Source organism: Rhea americana, unplaced genomic scaffold (genome assembly GCF_003343005.1).
Source record: "Rhea americana isolate MKP2758 unplaced genomic scaffold, rheAme1 scaffold_88, whole genome shotgun sequence".
NCBI classification, from domain to species: domain Eukaryota; kingdom Metazoa; phylum Chordata; class Aves; order Rheiformes; family Rheidae; genus Rhea; species Rhea americana.
The window spans coordinates 1,395,832-1,414,038 of NW_028187066.1; the positions used below are offsets into that span (position 1 = coordinate 1,395,832).

The 18,207-nt window shown below is 34.0% G+C and overlaps 1 protein-coding gene across 1 annotated transcript in view; it reads left to right on the top strand.

The window, feature by feature from the left end:
- Nucleotides 1-18,207, top strand: part of USP15 (ubiquitin specific peptidase 15) — a 63,648-nt gene that overhangs the window by 35,884 nt on the left and 9,557 nt on the right. The window contains exons 7-11 of the mRNA XM_085323826.1: nucleotides 2,480-2,563; nucleotides 9,598-9,742; nucleotides 14,792-14,965; nucleotides 15,626-15,784; nucleotides 16,490-16,714. Of these exons, the coding sequence (XP_085179952.1) occupies nucleotides 2,480-2,563; nucleotides 9,598-9,742; nucleotides 14,792-14,965; nucleotides 15,626-15,784; nucleotides 16,490-16,714 (787 nt within the window). The remainder of the gene's footprint in view (nucleotides 1-2,479; nucleotides 2,564-9,597; nucleotides 9,743-14,791; nucleotides 14,966-15,625; nucleotides 15,785-16,489; nucleotides 16,715-18,207) is intronic.

Genomic DNA, 18,207 nt, shown 5'->3' on the forward strand with positions numbered 1-18,207 from the left:
ATTTCACTGTTGTGARCAAACACATAAGAATATGTTAAATGTAAAGCAACCTTCTCCAATAAAACTAAAGCACTTTAGACAAGAACTCAGGTCAAACCCATAGGGTGTCGTCTTTGCATGCCAAACAGAAATTCAGAGCAGAACTGTTTTTTTCTGTTATTACTACCCAGAATGTTTCTGATAGCTTGTCCATGGGAAAGTATATAGTCTGGATCTAGCTGTTCCCCCAAAACAGAAGGAGGGACAGTCTTCTGGTACTGCTGTGAGTTCAGTGGCCGGCTATATTGTGAGGCTAAATAGGTATTTACAAACTTGCAAGAGGAATGTTGAATGCTAGTCATTTCTCCTCATTCCTACTTCTTAGAGATGAAATGATGAAACAAAAGTCCACACAACTCTAACATATTTGATAATTTGAGAAACTCCAGAATTAACTCAAGTATTAGTTGTGATATATTTGTGATTCAGAATATCATTTAACTAGTAAAGACCCAGATAAGAAAATTGTGCAGAATATAGTTAATCTAACTGACAAAATCAAGTAGATTTTTTTTGTTCATAATCTATTACAAGAATGCCAAACTTACCACTCTTTATACAAACATTAAATATAAGCAAGTATTCGATTAATTGAGTAAATTTTATTTCAAATATTGAAATATGTGAAAGTGTAGAAGAGTACTACTGTGGGTTCTCTTCCTACTTGACCCTATTGTTTTACAATAAAAATGTTTGTTTATAATATTTTATAACCGTATTTCCTGATGTTAAAATGCCTTCAATAAATATGCATAGTGTAACAATGCAAATGTTTCACTGTTTTTGGCATAACTTGATTTATTTTTCTAAAAACAGAAAAATCTAATCTGAAGTCTTCCCTGCATTTAAATATATAAAACCTAGTAAGAGTTATTATGTTATATCTCTGTATGCAGGACTTAGTGGTGTAAGCAAGAACATAAGCTGCTATAAGCATGTAGAAGAGGATTCTGTTCTGTTTTTTGTGTCAGTATCACTTTATATTTGATAGCAAATGCTGAATTTTAAGTTGATAAAAAAAGAATAGACCTTTGTAGCTTATTCTGGTTACTTAGAAATTTTAGACATCAGTTGTTACAATTTATATATAAAGTTTTTAATATTAAGACAGTATTCTATTTGAATTTGATTTATATTATATAATAGCTATTTGTTTTGAAAATTAAGTCAATATCAAATTTCAATTCCAAATGACTCATTTCAAGTAGCTTCTTGTAAAATATTTACATGTATATAGTTTAACTTTTGCCTTGAGTTCAAATACGAATACACTGACTTCAATATTATCTTTCTTGTGGACATACTCTGTATATTGTGCTTCTTTGAAGATAATATTGTTCAAAGGAGCGGATTTAGATTGATAAACAGAATCTACAGAAAAACTTTACAAATGTTGACCAGAACACTTAAAAAAAAAAAAAAAAAAAAAAAAAAAAGTTCAGATTGATATTGCATGTTTTCTTTTGGATAAAGTTTTTATTAATAAGAATTTGAAAATAAATGTCCAAATATACCTGAAAGTATATTCGAGTAAAAAGTGTATCCTTTTGCACATATTATTTCTTGAAATGTGTTTTTTTTAAAAAAAATCCTCAGCATGCAGAATTTATTGCTGCCTTAATTTTGAGATGTATTTCAAAGCTTTACATGAACAGCTGGAGCTTGATTCAACTCAGCAGCTATGAAGCTGCATAGGGTCCACCCAAAGAAGCATGAAGGTGCCTCAATACCTTTGAATATTTAGAGCCTTTTTCATGGGTATCTGTAAGATTTGATCTAGAAAAGAAAAATACACTGCAAGATAGTTGTATGTTGTATTAAACTGTTACATTGAGAGGGTCTTTTGTAACTAAAATGTTCTATATTCTTGTATTTAAAAATAGGCTTATGCAGTGGGGTTGGTATTACATTTGGCTAGAGAGATTTTAAAGCTTGCTTAATAGCCTGCATAATATCATGGAATTTTATAACAATGTTAATAAGACAATTTTAATTAAATGCTTTCATGCTACTTTTAAACTAACCTTGGAGTATGCATCTTAATCACTTTCATATCTCACCTCAACACCCATTTATGGTTAAATAAAAAAATTCATAAAATTACCATGTTAAAAACTTTACGTTGTAGGTTTTAGGACAACATATATTATTAACTGAAAATGATTTTTAGTACTATGGTCTGTGGTTTTTTGTTTTGTTTTTAGTAGAGCTATCTCTTTAACATCATACGAAAGTTTAAAGTGTTGTGAAGTATTTTCACTTCTTTTAAAAGATGAATTCTGGGAGTTGCATGTCCTGGCTGTTTTTAGTACGTAGCTGAGTTTAAAGGAGAAAGCCTTTTTCATTCTTGTTTCTATGCATTGTTCGTTTGTTAGCTTTCTTTCATTGTTTTTAATATCTCAGAATTTTTATCTAATTTATCACTTTTGTATTTTTAAAGGTCCCCAGGTGCATCCAATTTTTCAACTTTACCAAAGATCTCTCCTTCTCTATCAAATAATTATAACAACATGAACAACAGAAAGTAAGCAATATATCTTAAAACTATTTCTTTAATTGAATCACCTAAATATGACATCAGAAAATTTCTTTGTTTTTGTAGTTATTAGGTTAAGGATTTGGAGGGTTTTTTGATAATATTTGGACTGTAAGTTGTTATCAGTCAGTATTTTATAGTGTATGTGTTGTATTGCATAGTATCAGGAAATGTTAAACTCTGTTAAAGATGTTTGGTAAATTTTAGTCCGCAGTAGATGAGATACGAAAAAGAATGTTGAGCACCGTAAGAAAAAAAATAAAAGGACTCTATTCAGAGTTTATCATGTTAACAATACAAAGTATTACAAACATTATCCTCCTATCTGAGATGGCCAACAACTACTTCTAGTTCAGGTATTCAGGTTTTCCCTTACTGATTGATGATAAGATATTATAGCAGCATATATGATATGACATGTTTATTTGAGACCACTAAAACTGAAAATATAATTGTTATCTTAGTGAATATTGCCGTTAATTTTCAGCAATTTAACTTCTGTGTCTTACCACTAGGAGTTTTGAGAGAGATGAGTTTGTGATTAGTGTGCTTGAGTATTGTAGAGTAGAGAATTAGTAAAAGAGATTTTTAAGGATTTTCTCCTTTATATTGCATATTAGAAGTTGCATAAAGTATGTGGGTTGCTTAATGTGATAAAACTCTAAAAGAGCAGCTTTGATAGCCTAGTGGCCAACTTTCTACATAATCCTTTTTGTTGTACACATCTGTAAAAAGTTGGCGAATATAGAAAAACATGGAATTATTTCACTTTAACTTAACAGATATTGGAGCATCTTTCAAATGCTTGAACCAGAAAGCACCCATCTTTAAGGCAAACATGAGGAAATTGAAGAGGCTTATTCTTACCATTCAAATCAAAATTAAAATATTTTTCCGGACTTGTGTTTTGTGATCAAACATGAAGATGTTAAATATTAAAAAGGTGATATAAATATTAAATATCTTATACAATATCTTCCAGTTAAATACTGCATTTATCAGAAGTGATTTTTCGTAAGGGGTGAAGTGTCACTTGTGCTTCTACCAATTGTGAGTAGCCCCAACTCTCACTGTTAAACAGTTCAAATCCATGTATTTAACTGCAGTCTATTGTACTGTGTGTGTGAATGTGTAGTAAAAAAAAAAAAAAAAAAAAAAAAAAAAAAAAGTTTATTTTATCTATGATTGTATGAAAAATTACTTGACTGGAGCAGAGCCTCTAGCTGAGAACTAATCTCTCCTTCCCCCATTGCTTATGCAAAAGACAGTTGTAATGCCTAAAGCAAAGCTTAACAATCAGTGTTTTCTAGGGAGACTAGATTTTAAATCAAGTCAGTAAGCTCTTTTTTTCATTTGTTTTGGATTTTTTTTTGTGTGTGTTAACATATGTTATCTCCCTAGTGATGCTGTAGCTATTTTTACGAAGCACTTACAAAACCTGTTGCCAGCTCTTGCAGCTCTTAAAGACATTTTCCTCACTTGCTTTAACTGATTTTTGTTGTTTGTTTTGAGACCAAAATAGACATTTTTAGAACTTAAAGTTCTGTTAAATTAATTTCTTTTTTGAATTTGAGGATTTCAACAGAAATGAATGCTTAAGAGAAAGTGATAGAAGATTGAGATTTGATACAGAATCTGCCCTTCAAAGTGCCCTAAGTGTAACTTTAGTATTTAGAAACTAGATAGTAGGAGCATGTTCTCTGTAGTGTTATGAAATACTAGCCATTTTTCTCTTGTAATTCAAAACRCTGTATATCTGGATGTCAGGCAACACAGATACTCAGTGCAGAAGTATGTATTTTTCCTTACAATGCAGTAATCCAATTATGGTAAGTTTAAATTGTACAAAAAGTACAAAAAAACCCCATAAATTTGTAATTCAATACAATATGTAATAACAGAGAACCTTTAGCAGCACTTTTATGGAATGCATGTTCAAGATGAAGTCACTCAGTAATAAAGAATTCGTATCAATTTATGTACAGAGTATGTGTTTTAAAGTATGTAATGTTGCACTAAGAATTTTTGTCTTCAAAAGATAACTGAAAAAAATACATTTCTGTATTTAATTCTGGTACAAAATTGATTTTCTACTCTTCCCTCAAATAATCTTCTTTTCTGTTACTTAATACTACCTTCATTACTTTCATAATTAACTATTTATGTCAGCCTTGTCTGAAATTTATTTTCATATTTCTGCCTCATTGTCTTTTGCATTGCCTTCTATCTTTAGTGCAAAAGAGAAATTATACCTTTTGGGGCCTCTCAGGATCCATTGGCACCTCCATATTTAGCTCAGTTGATTGGAGCATGGTGCAAATAATGCCAAGGTTGTGGGTTTGATCCCCGTACAGGCCACTCATTTGGGGGTTGGACTGAATGATCTCCAGAGGTCCCTTCCAACCCTACCAATTCTGTGATTTCTGTGATAAGATGCTATGACTCTTAAGGAAATACCAAAATTTGTTTTGAAGATAATTTTAGTTGACAAAGCTAAATTTAAGGCAGAAAAGGAAAAGAACAGTCATATATTGGTTATTTGCTAATAGATAATAATTAGCACAAGAAATTTGAACCTCTGGGTTGTTTAGTAATAGTAGTAAATGCTACTAGTTGCAAACCTGTTTTTTGCAATCAGTATAGCTAATCTAAGCCACAAAGTATTCTGAGTGATATTAAGCTTTAAATGGGTAAATACTTAATTATGAATTGAGCTATTCATCTGTTAGATTAAAAAAAATAGCTTGTGCAAATTTTCTCAGGACTAAAGCCTTCATTTCTGTAAACATGAATTTAAATTATGCATTTGTTGGACTGGATGATTCGAAACAGCTGATCATTGATATTATTTTGCCTTATTTGTTCAACAAGATCACCTATAAATAGGTGGATTAGCATAATATGTTAGTGGATTCAGGAACAGGGAGAGACATGCATCATTTAGGGTCTTACTGAAATGTCTGTCATAAATCAATACATTTCATGACACACATAAGGTATTTTTTTTAATTATGTGGGGGAAGGGAGGATTAAAAATAATTGAACGAGGATTTTGCTTGGGGATTTAAATAAAAGCTTTGTTTTGTTTTCTTCATTTGTAACCATTGCTGTAGACTCCTAAAATGACATGCTTCATCATTTAGTAATGTCAGCTTGTCAGAAGATAGACAACTGGCATCTTTGTTCACATGCTTAGTGAAGACACCAATATTTCAATAAGTACAATTATTGATTATATGTCATGTGTAGAAACAGTTTCTTCTTATTACATCTGGCACATAGACAGCATAGTATGAAGAAGATGGGGTTTTTTCAGTCTTATCTAAATGACTATAATGTCATTGTTTGATCTCCAGATGATGATCATCAGAAATCAGAGTAGTCTGTGTAGTGGCATGGGCCTCTCCTGCTGCATCAGGCATGTCTAACAATTGATGGAACCCAGTTATGGGTTTGTTAAACTGTTTGGTAGTCACAAAAATACATTAACAGTACGTTAAAGTGGCTGAAATATGGCAGAGCTCAGTAAGTGTTCCAAGCTTCAAATCTTCTGGGCTCATTTTTGCTACGCACGTATTTTTTTACAGCACCTGTTGTTGATGTATGGGACTCCAGTGCCATGTTATGTGGTTCTCAAAGCTAGTGATGCTTTTCTAAACCTCTCTGTACCAATTTAATGCTTCCCAGAACACCAAGTATGCTGTGAATGCCCCAGACGTGATCTCATCATCTCATCTGAGAGCTGGTTTGAAGTTTAAAGCAAGGATACCAGTGGTACCTATAAGTCATTTCAACTGTTTCACACACAACCCAAGATTTATAGATTTATGGATAATAAAATCTCTTTCAGAAACCTCCCTTTACCCTTTTCACTACTCCAGAAGCTCGGCCTAGTTGTTCAAGGGTCCTAAGATCATTTCCTTTTCTGTAGTCTTGTCTCATTTTTTGATTGAGCGGCAATTTCTGTTAAGAGCCAGTGGTGTTCTCTTTTTGTTATTGTACTTAGAATGCTCTATTTTAACACTACCCTACTAATTTTTCTTGTGTTATTCTTCTCTTACAGGCAGCTTTTAAAAGGTTTACTGGAAAAGTTGACTGGGGAGGGTGGCTGTGGCAAAATTTCTCCTAGGGCGTTTCTGTTTTGAATAGAAGTTTATATAGACTTGCCTTGGGTCTAGATTTTCTTTCCATTGTTAGCCATTTACTAATGGCTGTTAATAATCCTGTAGCTTTTGTCCCGTTTCAAAAGCATGAAAAGCCAGCGGCAAAATGTAATTTAAATAAAAATAACTTTCAGGAAAAAAAGACATTTGCAGACTGATAAAGTTATAAAGAGAGGTAAACTAATCTTAAACATTCTTTTTACTTGTGGGTAGGATTCTTAATGTATATACCTCTTTTACTATTTTTCCCCATAAAATGCATAGCAACCAAATGATTCTGTATATATAGTATGTAATAAAATATAATGCCTCCTACGTGTGATAGGCACTGTATTTCATCTGAAGCCTTTTGATAAAATACCAGAAACTTGAAAATTTCTGCATATGTGCACAGTATTTAACTCAAAAAGAAAAGGAATTTGCCAGATTCCTGATGTTCTCTGTAGTCTCTTGAGGGCCCTTATGATTGCCAGTCTAATTACTAAATCAGGTAGTACAGTTATTTCACCAATTGAAAGAATACTTCTTCCTTGAGAAGAAAAATAAATGAATAGACCTGACTCATGGGATGAGTGTGATAACCCTGCTGTCTAAACCTCTAAAATGTACTTCTGTGGGCAGATACAGGAGATGAAAGCGCTTAGCAATGGCTTTCTCTTTTGAGATAAAAACTTGAATAGTTTGTCCCATATAGCAACCTTGCTCTGAGGATCTATCTTCATTACAATTATCCTGAATTAAATTATATTATTAAATTAAATTATATTACTCAGCTAATTTGAGGAGGTGAGAGAAAGACACTGATTGCAGTTTCTAACTTTCTAGTGACCTTCCTAAGGTGACAGTTCTTGAGTGGGAGGGGAGTCTTGGAGACAGAAAAAGAGAGGGAGTGAAAATCCCCAGGGAAATTGCCTTCAACTAGTTTATTGCCCTACACCTCGCAGATTTCCAAGAGAGTTCTGTCTTCTGATAACCATGTGAAAAGTGTTATCTTTGAGTCAGAGGAAGAAGCAAGCAGAGTCAAAAGTTGGAATTTATTGTGTAACCTGTATGTGTGTAATCAGTAAGAGGCACATTCACATACACTGCTTTTGTGCACTGTTGAGCTGAGTTGGGTATTATATTGTGGAAGTTGCATTAGCTCCAATGGCAGGATTGTGCTTTTTCTTCTTGGGAGAACCAGAGCTTGCCAATTTAAGGCAGTTGGGGTTGGTATTGACTGCAGTGAGCTGGGTTGCAGTTGCAAAAAGAGACTGAAGGTATTTTTCCCTGGGAATCTTTGCATGCATGGATGAACCAGGGACTAATAATAATAGGAAGGGAGAGACTGTAGAGAGAAGTTGAAGGGAATGTGGGCTCTACACTTCAGGAAATGTCTTGTATAAAATAGGATGAAGGATTTAGTTCAGGAATAAGATGAACAGGCCCAATGAGCTTTACAGGGATTTTGCATGGAAAATGACCAGTAAACACAATGCCAATTAGCTGGTTTGGGGGCAGATCAGACTGAATATGCATATGTATGGAGAAGGGAAGGGCAGAAGGGGAATTTGACTATTAAAAAAAAAGATCAGATGTTACGATTGAGAACAAGAACTCTTAAGGGTCAGTGAAAATATAAGCTATACAGATTCTTGAGAACATCAAAAAGGAGAAATTCTCTTCCTTCTTCCATTTGAAATTTTCAGTAAATCTTTTTGATTAAAAACAAACCAACTGTTACTCATTAAAAGGATAATTACTGCACCATGGTGACAGCTGGAATTCAGTTGGATATGGAGAGTATTATACTGCAAAATGAAGCAATGTGACTAGAGTATACTGTTGGATACTGTTGCATCCTCATACTTTTAAGATTACAAATCTTGATTATTTTTCAGGATTATTTCATTGCACTGCAAATTTTTCTTTGTCATTCTCAGTAATTGACTTTCACATTTTTGTTCAAGTTTCTTCTAATGTGAGTAATGCTTAGGGAACTTTAGCCAAAGCTATTATCACAAGTATTTCATTATGATCAGTGACTGAAATAGTTTAAGAAAGAGTTTAACCTTTTCATTTCATTGGCTTTTTAATATCGTAATATTACAGTGCATCACTACAGTACTAGATTCTTTCACCTTTGTAGTGTTGTCAGATATGCTTGTTTTATTGTTTGGGGTGGCAGGGTTCTTCTGTATTTAGTTTTTGAATTATATCATCTAGTAAGAAAGTACTGTAAATCTAACCGTTTCACCTGCTTCAGAGTTCTCCAGTTTCCCCCAACAGATGCATCATAGGAATTTCTAAGGAAGTTGATTTAAAATAAATAAAAAAATAAAAGGCGTTTTGTGTTTCCCCTCTTCCCTGCTCTCTCTCAAGGCTTTTCTGCGTTTGCATGCTGGATTGTGCTGTCCTAGCAGGGAAGCTATAAATAGAGTATCTGATGCAGTGAAGCAGTGATGCCACAGTGGCCTTGGAAATCTCAGCTCTCACCTGTAACTCAGTAATACTCAGTGAGTGTCCTCACTGTCTTACAGTAGCAGGATGCAAAGGGGACATAAATGATTTATTGCTGCTGGTGGTGTCTAAAGTCTGAGTGTGTTAATGGCGCAATGGAGTCCTGTCAAAAAGGATTAGAGATGTAATGGTTATGGTTACTGCAGTACATTAGGGTTTGGTTGTTTGCAAAGGCGACTTTTTAATTTGAAATCTAATGTTTTTACCAAAGTAAAATGCTGCTTTAAAACCTTTTTGTGTTCACAGTAGTTCTTTAAAATTCTAAATCATTTAAGCTTATAAAATACTTGTATGTATTAAAGCACTAGAGTATATGTGTTTACATGGTGAAACATGTTTTGTTTTGTTTTGTTTTTGCAGTGTGAAAAATTCAAACTATTGTCTCCCTTCGTACACTGCTTATAAGAACTATGATTATTCAGAACCAGGAAGACACAATGAGCAACCAGGCCTTTGTGGCCTGAGTAACTTGGGGAATACATGCTTCATGAATTCAGCAATTCAGGTATGTACTTTTATAGTAAAATGAGTTTATCTTATTATTTTAAAACTAATATTTTATGATACTTGTGTCATATTTGAAGCTAACGTTTAGGGACTCCACCAAGTGGCAAGATAGTATTAATACTGAGAAAATAGTATTGATATGAAAAAAAGTAGATTTACATACCTCTTTCATCGTTTGCCCTTTTTCTGCACTGGTGACCAATGTCGAAAAGAGATGTGGCTAGCCTTCTAAATGAAGGAACCCGTAAATGGGATTTTTTGCTTTCTGTAATGATTTTCATGCATGTCATGAAAAATAGTAGAAACAAAGTGAAATATTTATTGTAATATTATAGTTTTTTGTCTTTTTTTAATTAAGTGTATGTAGTTGACTACAAAGAATTACACTTCCTTTACAGAGAGGGAAATAAGGAGAACACATAATAAAGATCAGAAAATCATTTTTCTGTGCTGTTTTGAAAAATATAGGGAGGAAAAAAGTCAGAATTCTGAGAAGATGTATTTAAATTCTCATTCTTGTCTACCACTGCTTACTTTTCTAAGTACATAAAAAATTAGTGTTTAGTAGTTTCCCTAGGTAGCTAAAGCTATTACCATTTTTTACAAAATGTCCTGTAAAGCTTTACTTTTTCATTTCTGAAATGTTTAAATAATCCTTTACACATCTATGTTATTTCTCCAAGAAGGAACCTGAGGCAAGTTTCATGACTTTTCCAGAGTTATTCCTTTGCTACATTTGTGATACAATCCTCAACTGAACTTTGTAGTTGAAATAAGTGTTTCTTCATACTGATGATAATTTTTTGTAAAAGATAAGAACATTTTTGCACTATTTTACAAGTTCATTGGTAGAATAAATGTTTGGTTCCACTGACAAGATAATATTCTCTGTGCTAAAGAGGAGACTGCTCATTTATTTGTAAAAAGGTGGTTTTGTGGTTAGAGGATATAAAAAATCTTTTACAGACTTTGGTCCATCATATTACATAGAATTAAGTGGATTTTTTCTATAACCTCATTATATCAGATATGAAATGACTGAGCAATGCAAACTATACCTCTCTGTTTCTCCAAAAAGAACATACTGCATTTACAATGTCTTCTATCAAAGTCTATCATTAAATCACTGCCTATCTACCCTTCAGAGATCCTTCGATAAAAGTGATATTTGTGTGTTGTCTGAAGGCATTTTTGTTGGCCTGTTAATGAAGTGCAGCATGAGCTAAACAACTCGAATGTATATGTATTTTACCATTTTAATTTTGCTATTAAACTTGCTGGAATGTGGTGAGGATTTTTAATACCCTCACTTGGCTAATGAACATTTAAACTTTATCTTTTTTGAGATGCACTTGAATACAGATCATAGTGCTGAAGCACTGAGCTGTCAAAAAAAACTCAGTAGAAAAGTTCAACTGATTACTTGGCCTTTATTTCTAACTAGTTATCCTGTACTTTTAGCATATAGGTTAGTGTATCAGGAACCTTTGAAAATATTTCCCCCCCAATCCCCACCCCTTTGAATTGCCATTATTTCATGAATGTAACTGAATATAACTGAAGAGATATAACTGAATGTGATTGCAATAGGATTACTAGTATAGCTGTACTGTTACCAAGATAAAGAACATTAGTTCTTTTGCTTTTAAGTAGAAGCTGCAGAAGTAGATGTGTTAATGGTCAGAAAGAACCAATACTCTAATTTGCTTTTGTCTATTTCTAAAACTTCTTTTCATCAAAGCAATCTTATTTTTAAAAAATGTAAGATGTAGTTAACTTGCCTTTCATGTTTTTTTCCTGCTGAATATAAAGATATTAAACCTTAACCAAGCATGCTTCAGAGTTATTCTCCTCCTTCCATCATCACAGTGGTTCATAGAATCATAGAATCAGTAAGGTTGTGAGGGACCTCTGGAGATCATCTAGTCCGGGTTCCTTAATTATGTTTGAGATCTCTTAGGGTGAAATAAAAAAAAAACATGTTAAACTCCTCCTTTAACCTGTTCAGGAAAGTAGTAGTTTCATATACAGTTGTAAGCTAAACTTAAGCTGTTGAACTTTGTCCAGTAGAAGAAATATATTAGTGATACATAGTCTGTACAGATTTGCTATCGTTTCTGTATATGTAGAGTCAGAGAATAACTTGGGTCGGAAGGGATCTCAGTATGGTTTTTGGCCCAGCCCTCTGCTCAAAGCAACCAACAGGGCCTTGTTCAGTTGGGCTTTGAGTACCTTCAAGGAAGGAGATTATACATCCTTACTGGGCAACCTGTTCTTGTGTTTGGCGTACAATATCAGAACGAAAATACTATGCCTGTGGAGTCTGTGCATTTCCTGAAATGAATTCTTCAGTTGACAAACAGTTTTCTGTAGTTTTGAAGTCATTAATTGTACTTGTTTAGCTCTTGTTGTTTTCTGTTACTCTTCATCCATCAATATACATGCTGATTTATCAATCCTCATTTTTTCAAAGTGTAGCTTAAACAGACCACATATATATGACTGCTTTGCTGTCTAGTAGATTGATTTGATGCCTTCTGTAAGGCTTCTTTGATACCTACAATGCATCAGATCACAAGGAGGAGATGAGAATGTAGGCTTCCTGTCAAAGTGGTTGCTGAATGCTATTTTTTTTCTCCTTGATGATAGTCATAATCTTAAAGGTCTCCTCTACCATCCTCTCAAGATGTAAACAAGTTAGCAATTGTTTAGCCTTATAAATAGTTTGAAAAGATTATGCATCAGTGGCCAACTGTATTAGTTCCTTTAGTAGCTACTCAAAAGTAGTCTGAAACTGTAGAAAAGATAACAGCTCTGTATTTCAGATATAGCCACATTCAGACAGATAGATATGTGTACATTCCATTTCTACCATAAATGTCTTGCTCTGTTGGAATGTGAAAATAAATACAAAGAAAAATGGCAATGATCTGTAGTAATCTTTCCATTTCGTGTATACAAATACAAATGAATAGTCTTAACAAAGGGATAAAACTAACTGTTCAGATGAAAACAGATAACTAAAAAATTAGCTTTCTGGTGAAACAACATATTGTCAGCACACTAAGTGTAGTGCTTTACTAAGAACCTGTGGAAGAATTTACTATTTTTGCATTACTTAATTCCTTGTTCTGGAACTGTCATCATGCTAAGCTAATCAGCTAAGCTGATTTGACCTGCTATACCAGTCAAAGAGGAAAAAAAAATAGACCAACAGAAGAGTGAGGAAGAAAAGTACTTTTTTTCTGGTTAGTAAACTGAGTAGGCTTACTGAGTACTTCAGATGAGTATCAGAACCAGCACAGAAAGAGCAAGACCTCTCTCTTTGGACAGCAGCAGTTATTTGTCTCATAACTCAGAACATGAGATTTTACCTGAAGTGTAATTTTATCTGTTGTTAGCTTAGCCTGATTTGCACTGAATAGTTTCGGGGTAACTGGTGGGACTTGGAAGCTCATCCATTCGTTTTTAGGCTAATGCTAAAAGCAGTCTATTGACAACTCTCCACTTGACCACTTCTCTACAGCATTGAGAGACCAAGTATTTATCCTCTTAGCTGCACTGAGCAGTTCAGAATTGACAACACATCTGTGAGGTAGGATTGTCTTTAGATGACCACTACTAGGGATAAAACTCTTTGCCACATGACAGGAGGAAAAAGAGCATTCTTCAGCCCTCACTGTTCCGAAAGGGCCTGTAATATGAGGATGATTTCGCAGTGTTTACAAAGGACTGCGATATGCTATGAAACTCAGCTCCTGTATGAAGAGCTGCCTACAACGTAAGACTGACTTTGCTTAGTTGTATCCCACCAATATAATAGGCAAAAATAGCACCTTTTTTTCCTCCTTTCTCAATAAAGCTATAATTCTTCCACCCTCGGTTGCTGCATCTTAAGCAGAAGAGTGTGTGGACCCAAAATTTTTGTTCTTCCCCTTCTTTGCAGGGAGGCAGATGAGAAGGATGAAATGTTTGATCTTTCTTTGAACCTTTAATAGAAGAAAGAATGCAGAAAAGTTTGTAATGCATAATGAAGAAGCTTTGATAAATCCATATGTTAAGACATGGCATATGGATCATTTCTGAGTTTTTGGAGAAGTTTTTGCTTAAAGGAGTGTGAGGAGTAGCATACGCAAATTCAAAGTGGTTTCCTAAAATTGTAAGTGTTATTTCAATGATTATATCCCGGTATCTATAAGTGCTGACAGAAGAAACAAACTAGTACAGAGGATAAATGATTATCTGAGTCTAAACAAAGGCATCTACATTTCTGGAACTAGTTGAGGCTCTAAACAGCTTCACAAAATTTAAGAAAACATAGAAAGGGCTGCACTAGTTCTGACCCCCAGGGTCCAGTCCATATAGTCTAGTATACTTTCTTCAACAGCATCTGTAAGCAGATGCCTAGGAAGAGAAGGAGTAGGGCAAATATCTTAACCTTCCCTTCCTTCTCACTGCTGCCAAAAATAAAAATGTTTGCAACTATTTTCAGCTCACAGATTGTTCTGAATGTTGTGTAATCTGATTAAATAAGTCCCATTGGCTCTCTCTTCCAAGTACCTATGCTCTCTCTTCTTGAGGCCTTGTAAACTTTGTGCATCTGAAACATCCTTCAGCAAGGAGTTTCATAAAGCTACTGTTCATTTGTCAAGAACCACCTTTTTCTTTTGTTTTGAACTTGGATGAAAATACTGTCATCACCCTGGGCAACAGGAAGAGATTGTGCAAAAGTATCAGTTTTCCTACACAACACTTAAGCTTTAATTGACTAAACTACTATTACTATGTCTATTAAATTTTGCTGTAAAGCTTTTGAAAGTCATTATCCTTGAAGGACTTGTAATGATAGCTGCAGCCAATCTTGATTTAAAATCATAATTTGCTTCTGGAAAAGACCTAGTTTTTTCTGGTAGGCACGCGGCATTGCAGTTTAGAGTATTGTTTACAAGTACTTTAACAAAGTTCAAACCTCTTTTTTTTTTCTTTTCAGAACTAATTCTAATCACAGTTCCTTTTATGTCTAAAAATTCTCTATTTCTATTTACAGTGTTTGAGCAACACACCTCCACTTACAGAATATTTCCTCAATGATAAATACCAAGAAGAGCTAAATTTTGACAATCCTTTAGGAATGAGAGGTGAAATAGCAAAATCTTATGCAGAGCTCATCAAGCAAATGTGGTCAGGAAAATATAGTTATGTTACCCCACGAGCATTTAAGGTTAGTATGGAATTTCACTTGTATGTATATTGTCAGTTTTGTTTCCATAGTATACAAAACTCATGAAAGTATGACAAGAATAAGAATTTGAAGTAATATTCATTAGTGCATTTAACCTTTTGTTCAAACATTTAGATGTGTATTTAAATAAGTCTGATGTTCATTGTTTTTTGTTCACTGTAAATTAGTTTTGGCTTCCTGCCTCCATTGAAGAGCTTATGTTTGATTTTTGGGGGGCTCTTTTGACTTGATATTGGACAAGATGTCAATAAGCTTTGTCTTCTCTGAAGACAGTCTGATTCTGAGATTTTCTAAGATGCATACCTATGTATCATGTACACTATTTTGCACTGTGCATAGTCTCCTTCCCTAATTAAATACTGTATTTATATATTTCACAAGCTGTTAATATTTTGTGATTATCAATAAACATGTTAATGCACTTAACTTTTACTTATCCCTCCTGTCTTTTGGTCTTCATCTTGCATAGTTCCTTGTTGTGGATCTTTATATTTTAGAGTAGTTCTCTAATACTTTTTATAGTAATTAAGATACTAGAAGTGTTAATTTGCAATTATTGTAAAGTTCTAGTGGCATTGTGCTATTAGCTCCTGTTAAAGTAAACACTAGGTTTTCTGAACTAAAAATTCCTATTTTTAGACACAAGTAGGACGATTTGCACCACAATTTTCTGGTTATCAGCAACAAGATTGCCAAGAGCTACTGGCTTTTCTCCTGGATGGTTTACATGAGGATTTGAATCGAATTAGGAAAAAGCCTTATATTCAGTTGAAGGATGCGGATGGGAGGCCAGACAAGGTAATGTTTTTGGTGCTGGGTTTTTTGGTTTTAGTCAAAGCTATAGGTTACAAGATATTTTTTTAACATGTTCAGGTGCTGAAAGTTTGGGACACAGATTAGGTGTCACTTTTTCTGGAACAGATTTAAGAAAATATACTGAGAGCTTAAAATGGAGATCTTATTTACATACAAAAGTAAGTTTCTGTTTACATTGAAGAGAAATGCTGCTGAGGGGCAGTGCTAATGCTATAAGTGTTTTCTGTTTAAATCCTTGCTAATTTCAGCTGGAAAAACAGTTTCCATTCTTTTGTTTTTATTCTCATGTGTACAGTGTACTGGCTTTCTCCAGTACTCTCACCTTGTGACACTGCTTTAGCATTGAGCTACAAGCATCTTGATCATTTGTCTCCTAGTATGAGTTACTTAAAATAAATGTTTACATTTATTTTTTCCTTTTGTCATGCCCTGAGCCACTTGAAGTCTCTTTCAGAAATTTAGTATCCCAAACTCTCAGAACTGGTTTCTCAGAATCTTTGTCCTAGAAAAGGCACATTTCATTTAACCTGTGGTCCTGGTAGTAATAACATACTTAAGGAGTCCTTCAGAGTAAGATTTCTCTACCTAGCTGGTAACTGAGAATGTTCTATCAAGTATTCTTGCTAATAAATCTCACTCATCATTTCTTGCTACTTTGTCATAACCCAGATTGTACTCTAATTACAGGTGGTTGCTGAAGAAGCCTGGGAAAATCATTTAAAAAGAAATGATTCCATCATTGTCGATATATTTCATGGCCTTTTTAAATCCACCTTAGTCTGTCCTGAATGTGCTAAGATCTCTGTAACCTTTGATCCCTTTTGTTATTTGACACTTCCGTTACCCATGAAAAAAGAACGTACTTTGGAAGTTTATTTAGTTAGAATGGATCCACTTGCTAAGCCTATGCAGGTAAGCATCTTAGTGTATATATGACACTCCTGGTTCATGTGGCATAAGCAGTGAATCTGAGCTCACTTATATTTTAAAGCTTGCAAATACAACAAGTAAGTCCAACAAATTTTAGTTTTCTGGTAGACGTTCTGAAGTTCTACTCTGAATATCTGAGGAAAACTACATATATCTTCTTAGAGTCTTATCAGTTTCAAGGAAGATATTGGTAACTTCTTTATGACTACGTCAATGAAGTTTCCTAATCTTTAAAATGTATAACCTGCTCTTTATATCTTTCTGCTGTTGCCATAATGAATTTTTTGTGGTTATAATAAAAACAGTCGTAAGCCAGGTTTAATTCCTCAGTTTATTAAGCTCAAAAAATAGAGAATTGGTGGCAGGTGATAAAGAAAAGCATGACTAAATATACTCAGTTGTCCTGAATTATTCTGTGCTGTCACTTAATAGTCAAAAGAATTTTTTTCAGATGAGATATCTTTGTTGAGAGAATCTGCTTTCCCTTCTTTTTTATGACGAGTGTATACACCTAATAATGGCAGGAAACAGTATATGTAGATTATCATARCAAAATAATGACAAACAGGTTCTAGCTGTGTCCAATGATAGATAGCTGAAATAAGACACAGGCAGTTAGGTAGACCTGCCAAAATGCTTTAGCACCTGAAATCGGAGTACTAGAAGTAGGAAAGTAGAAGGGGGGGGGGGGGAAAGTGGTCAGAACATTTCCTCAAAGGCAATGTGAGTTAAGTAGTCAAAGATTAAAGGACATGTATTAACTGGAGAGAGATGAGCCTACTAGAAATTTATTTAGTTGTGAGATTTGATTATATCTGATAATGGGGAAAAGAGAGTATGGRTATAATCTGACAGGGTTTGCACAAGGATCACACTATAGTTGAGAATGAGCCCTGTTGGACAGGTGAGAAATGAATAGAGATTGGAAAGTACGAGTTCAGTAGAGCTATTGTGAGTCTAAAGAACAGTAAGACTTCAAGAGATGCTAAACACGCTCTCCAGGAAATTAATTACCAACTTAGAAAGTCATATTTCCAATTAATTCTGTCTTGATTTATTATGCAAATAACAGCTATAAATCCTTTCTAGGGTTTCATTACACACTGCAGGAGTATTGCACAAAGGGACTCATGGAAACGTTTTCTTTGTTAATCATCGTGTTCTCACTGCACATGAAACGAGTTCAGTTGTTAGCCTTTGCCTTCTCTTGCTTTTCTTATCCTATGCTGAAAGCGCTACCGGAGGAAAAAAAAACATTTGCATGATAACAATCCATTCAACAATACAATATGCTGCACTTTTAACAAAGGTCTTTGAAATACTGTGACAAACAATGGCTAAGACTAGTAACCTGGGAAGTATTCCAGAGTATAACCATCCTAGAGAGAAAGCAATATCCCATCTTTTCCTACCAAAAACTTTTGAATTTGATTTTAAGAAACCGCAGAGTATTACTTGAGTTGGTTATTGTGTGG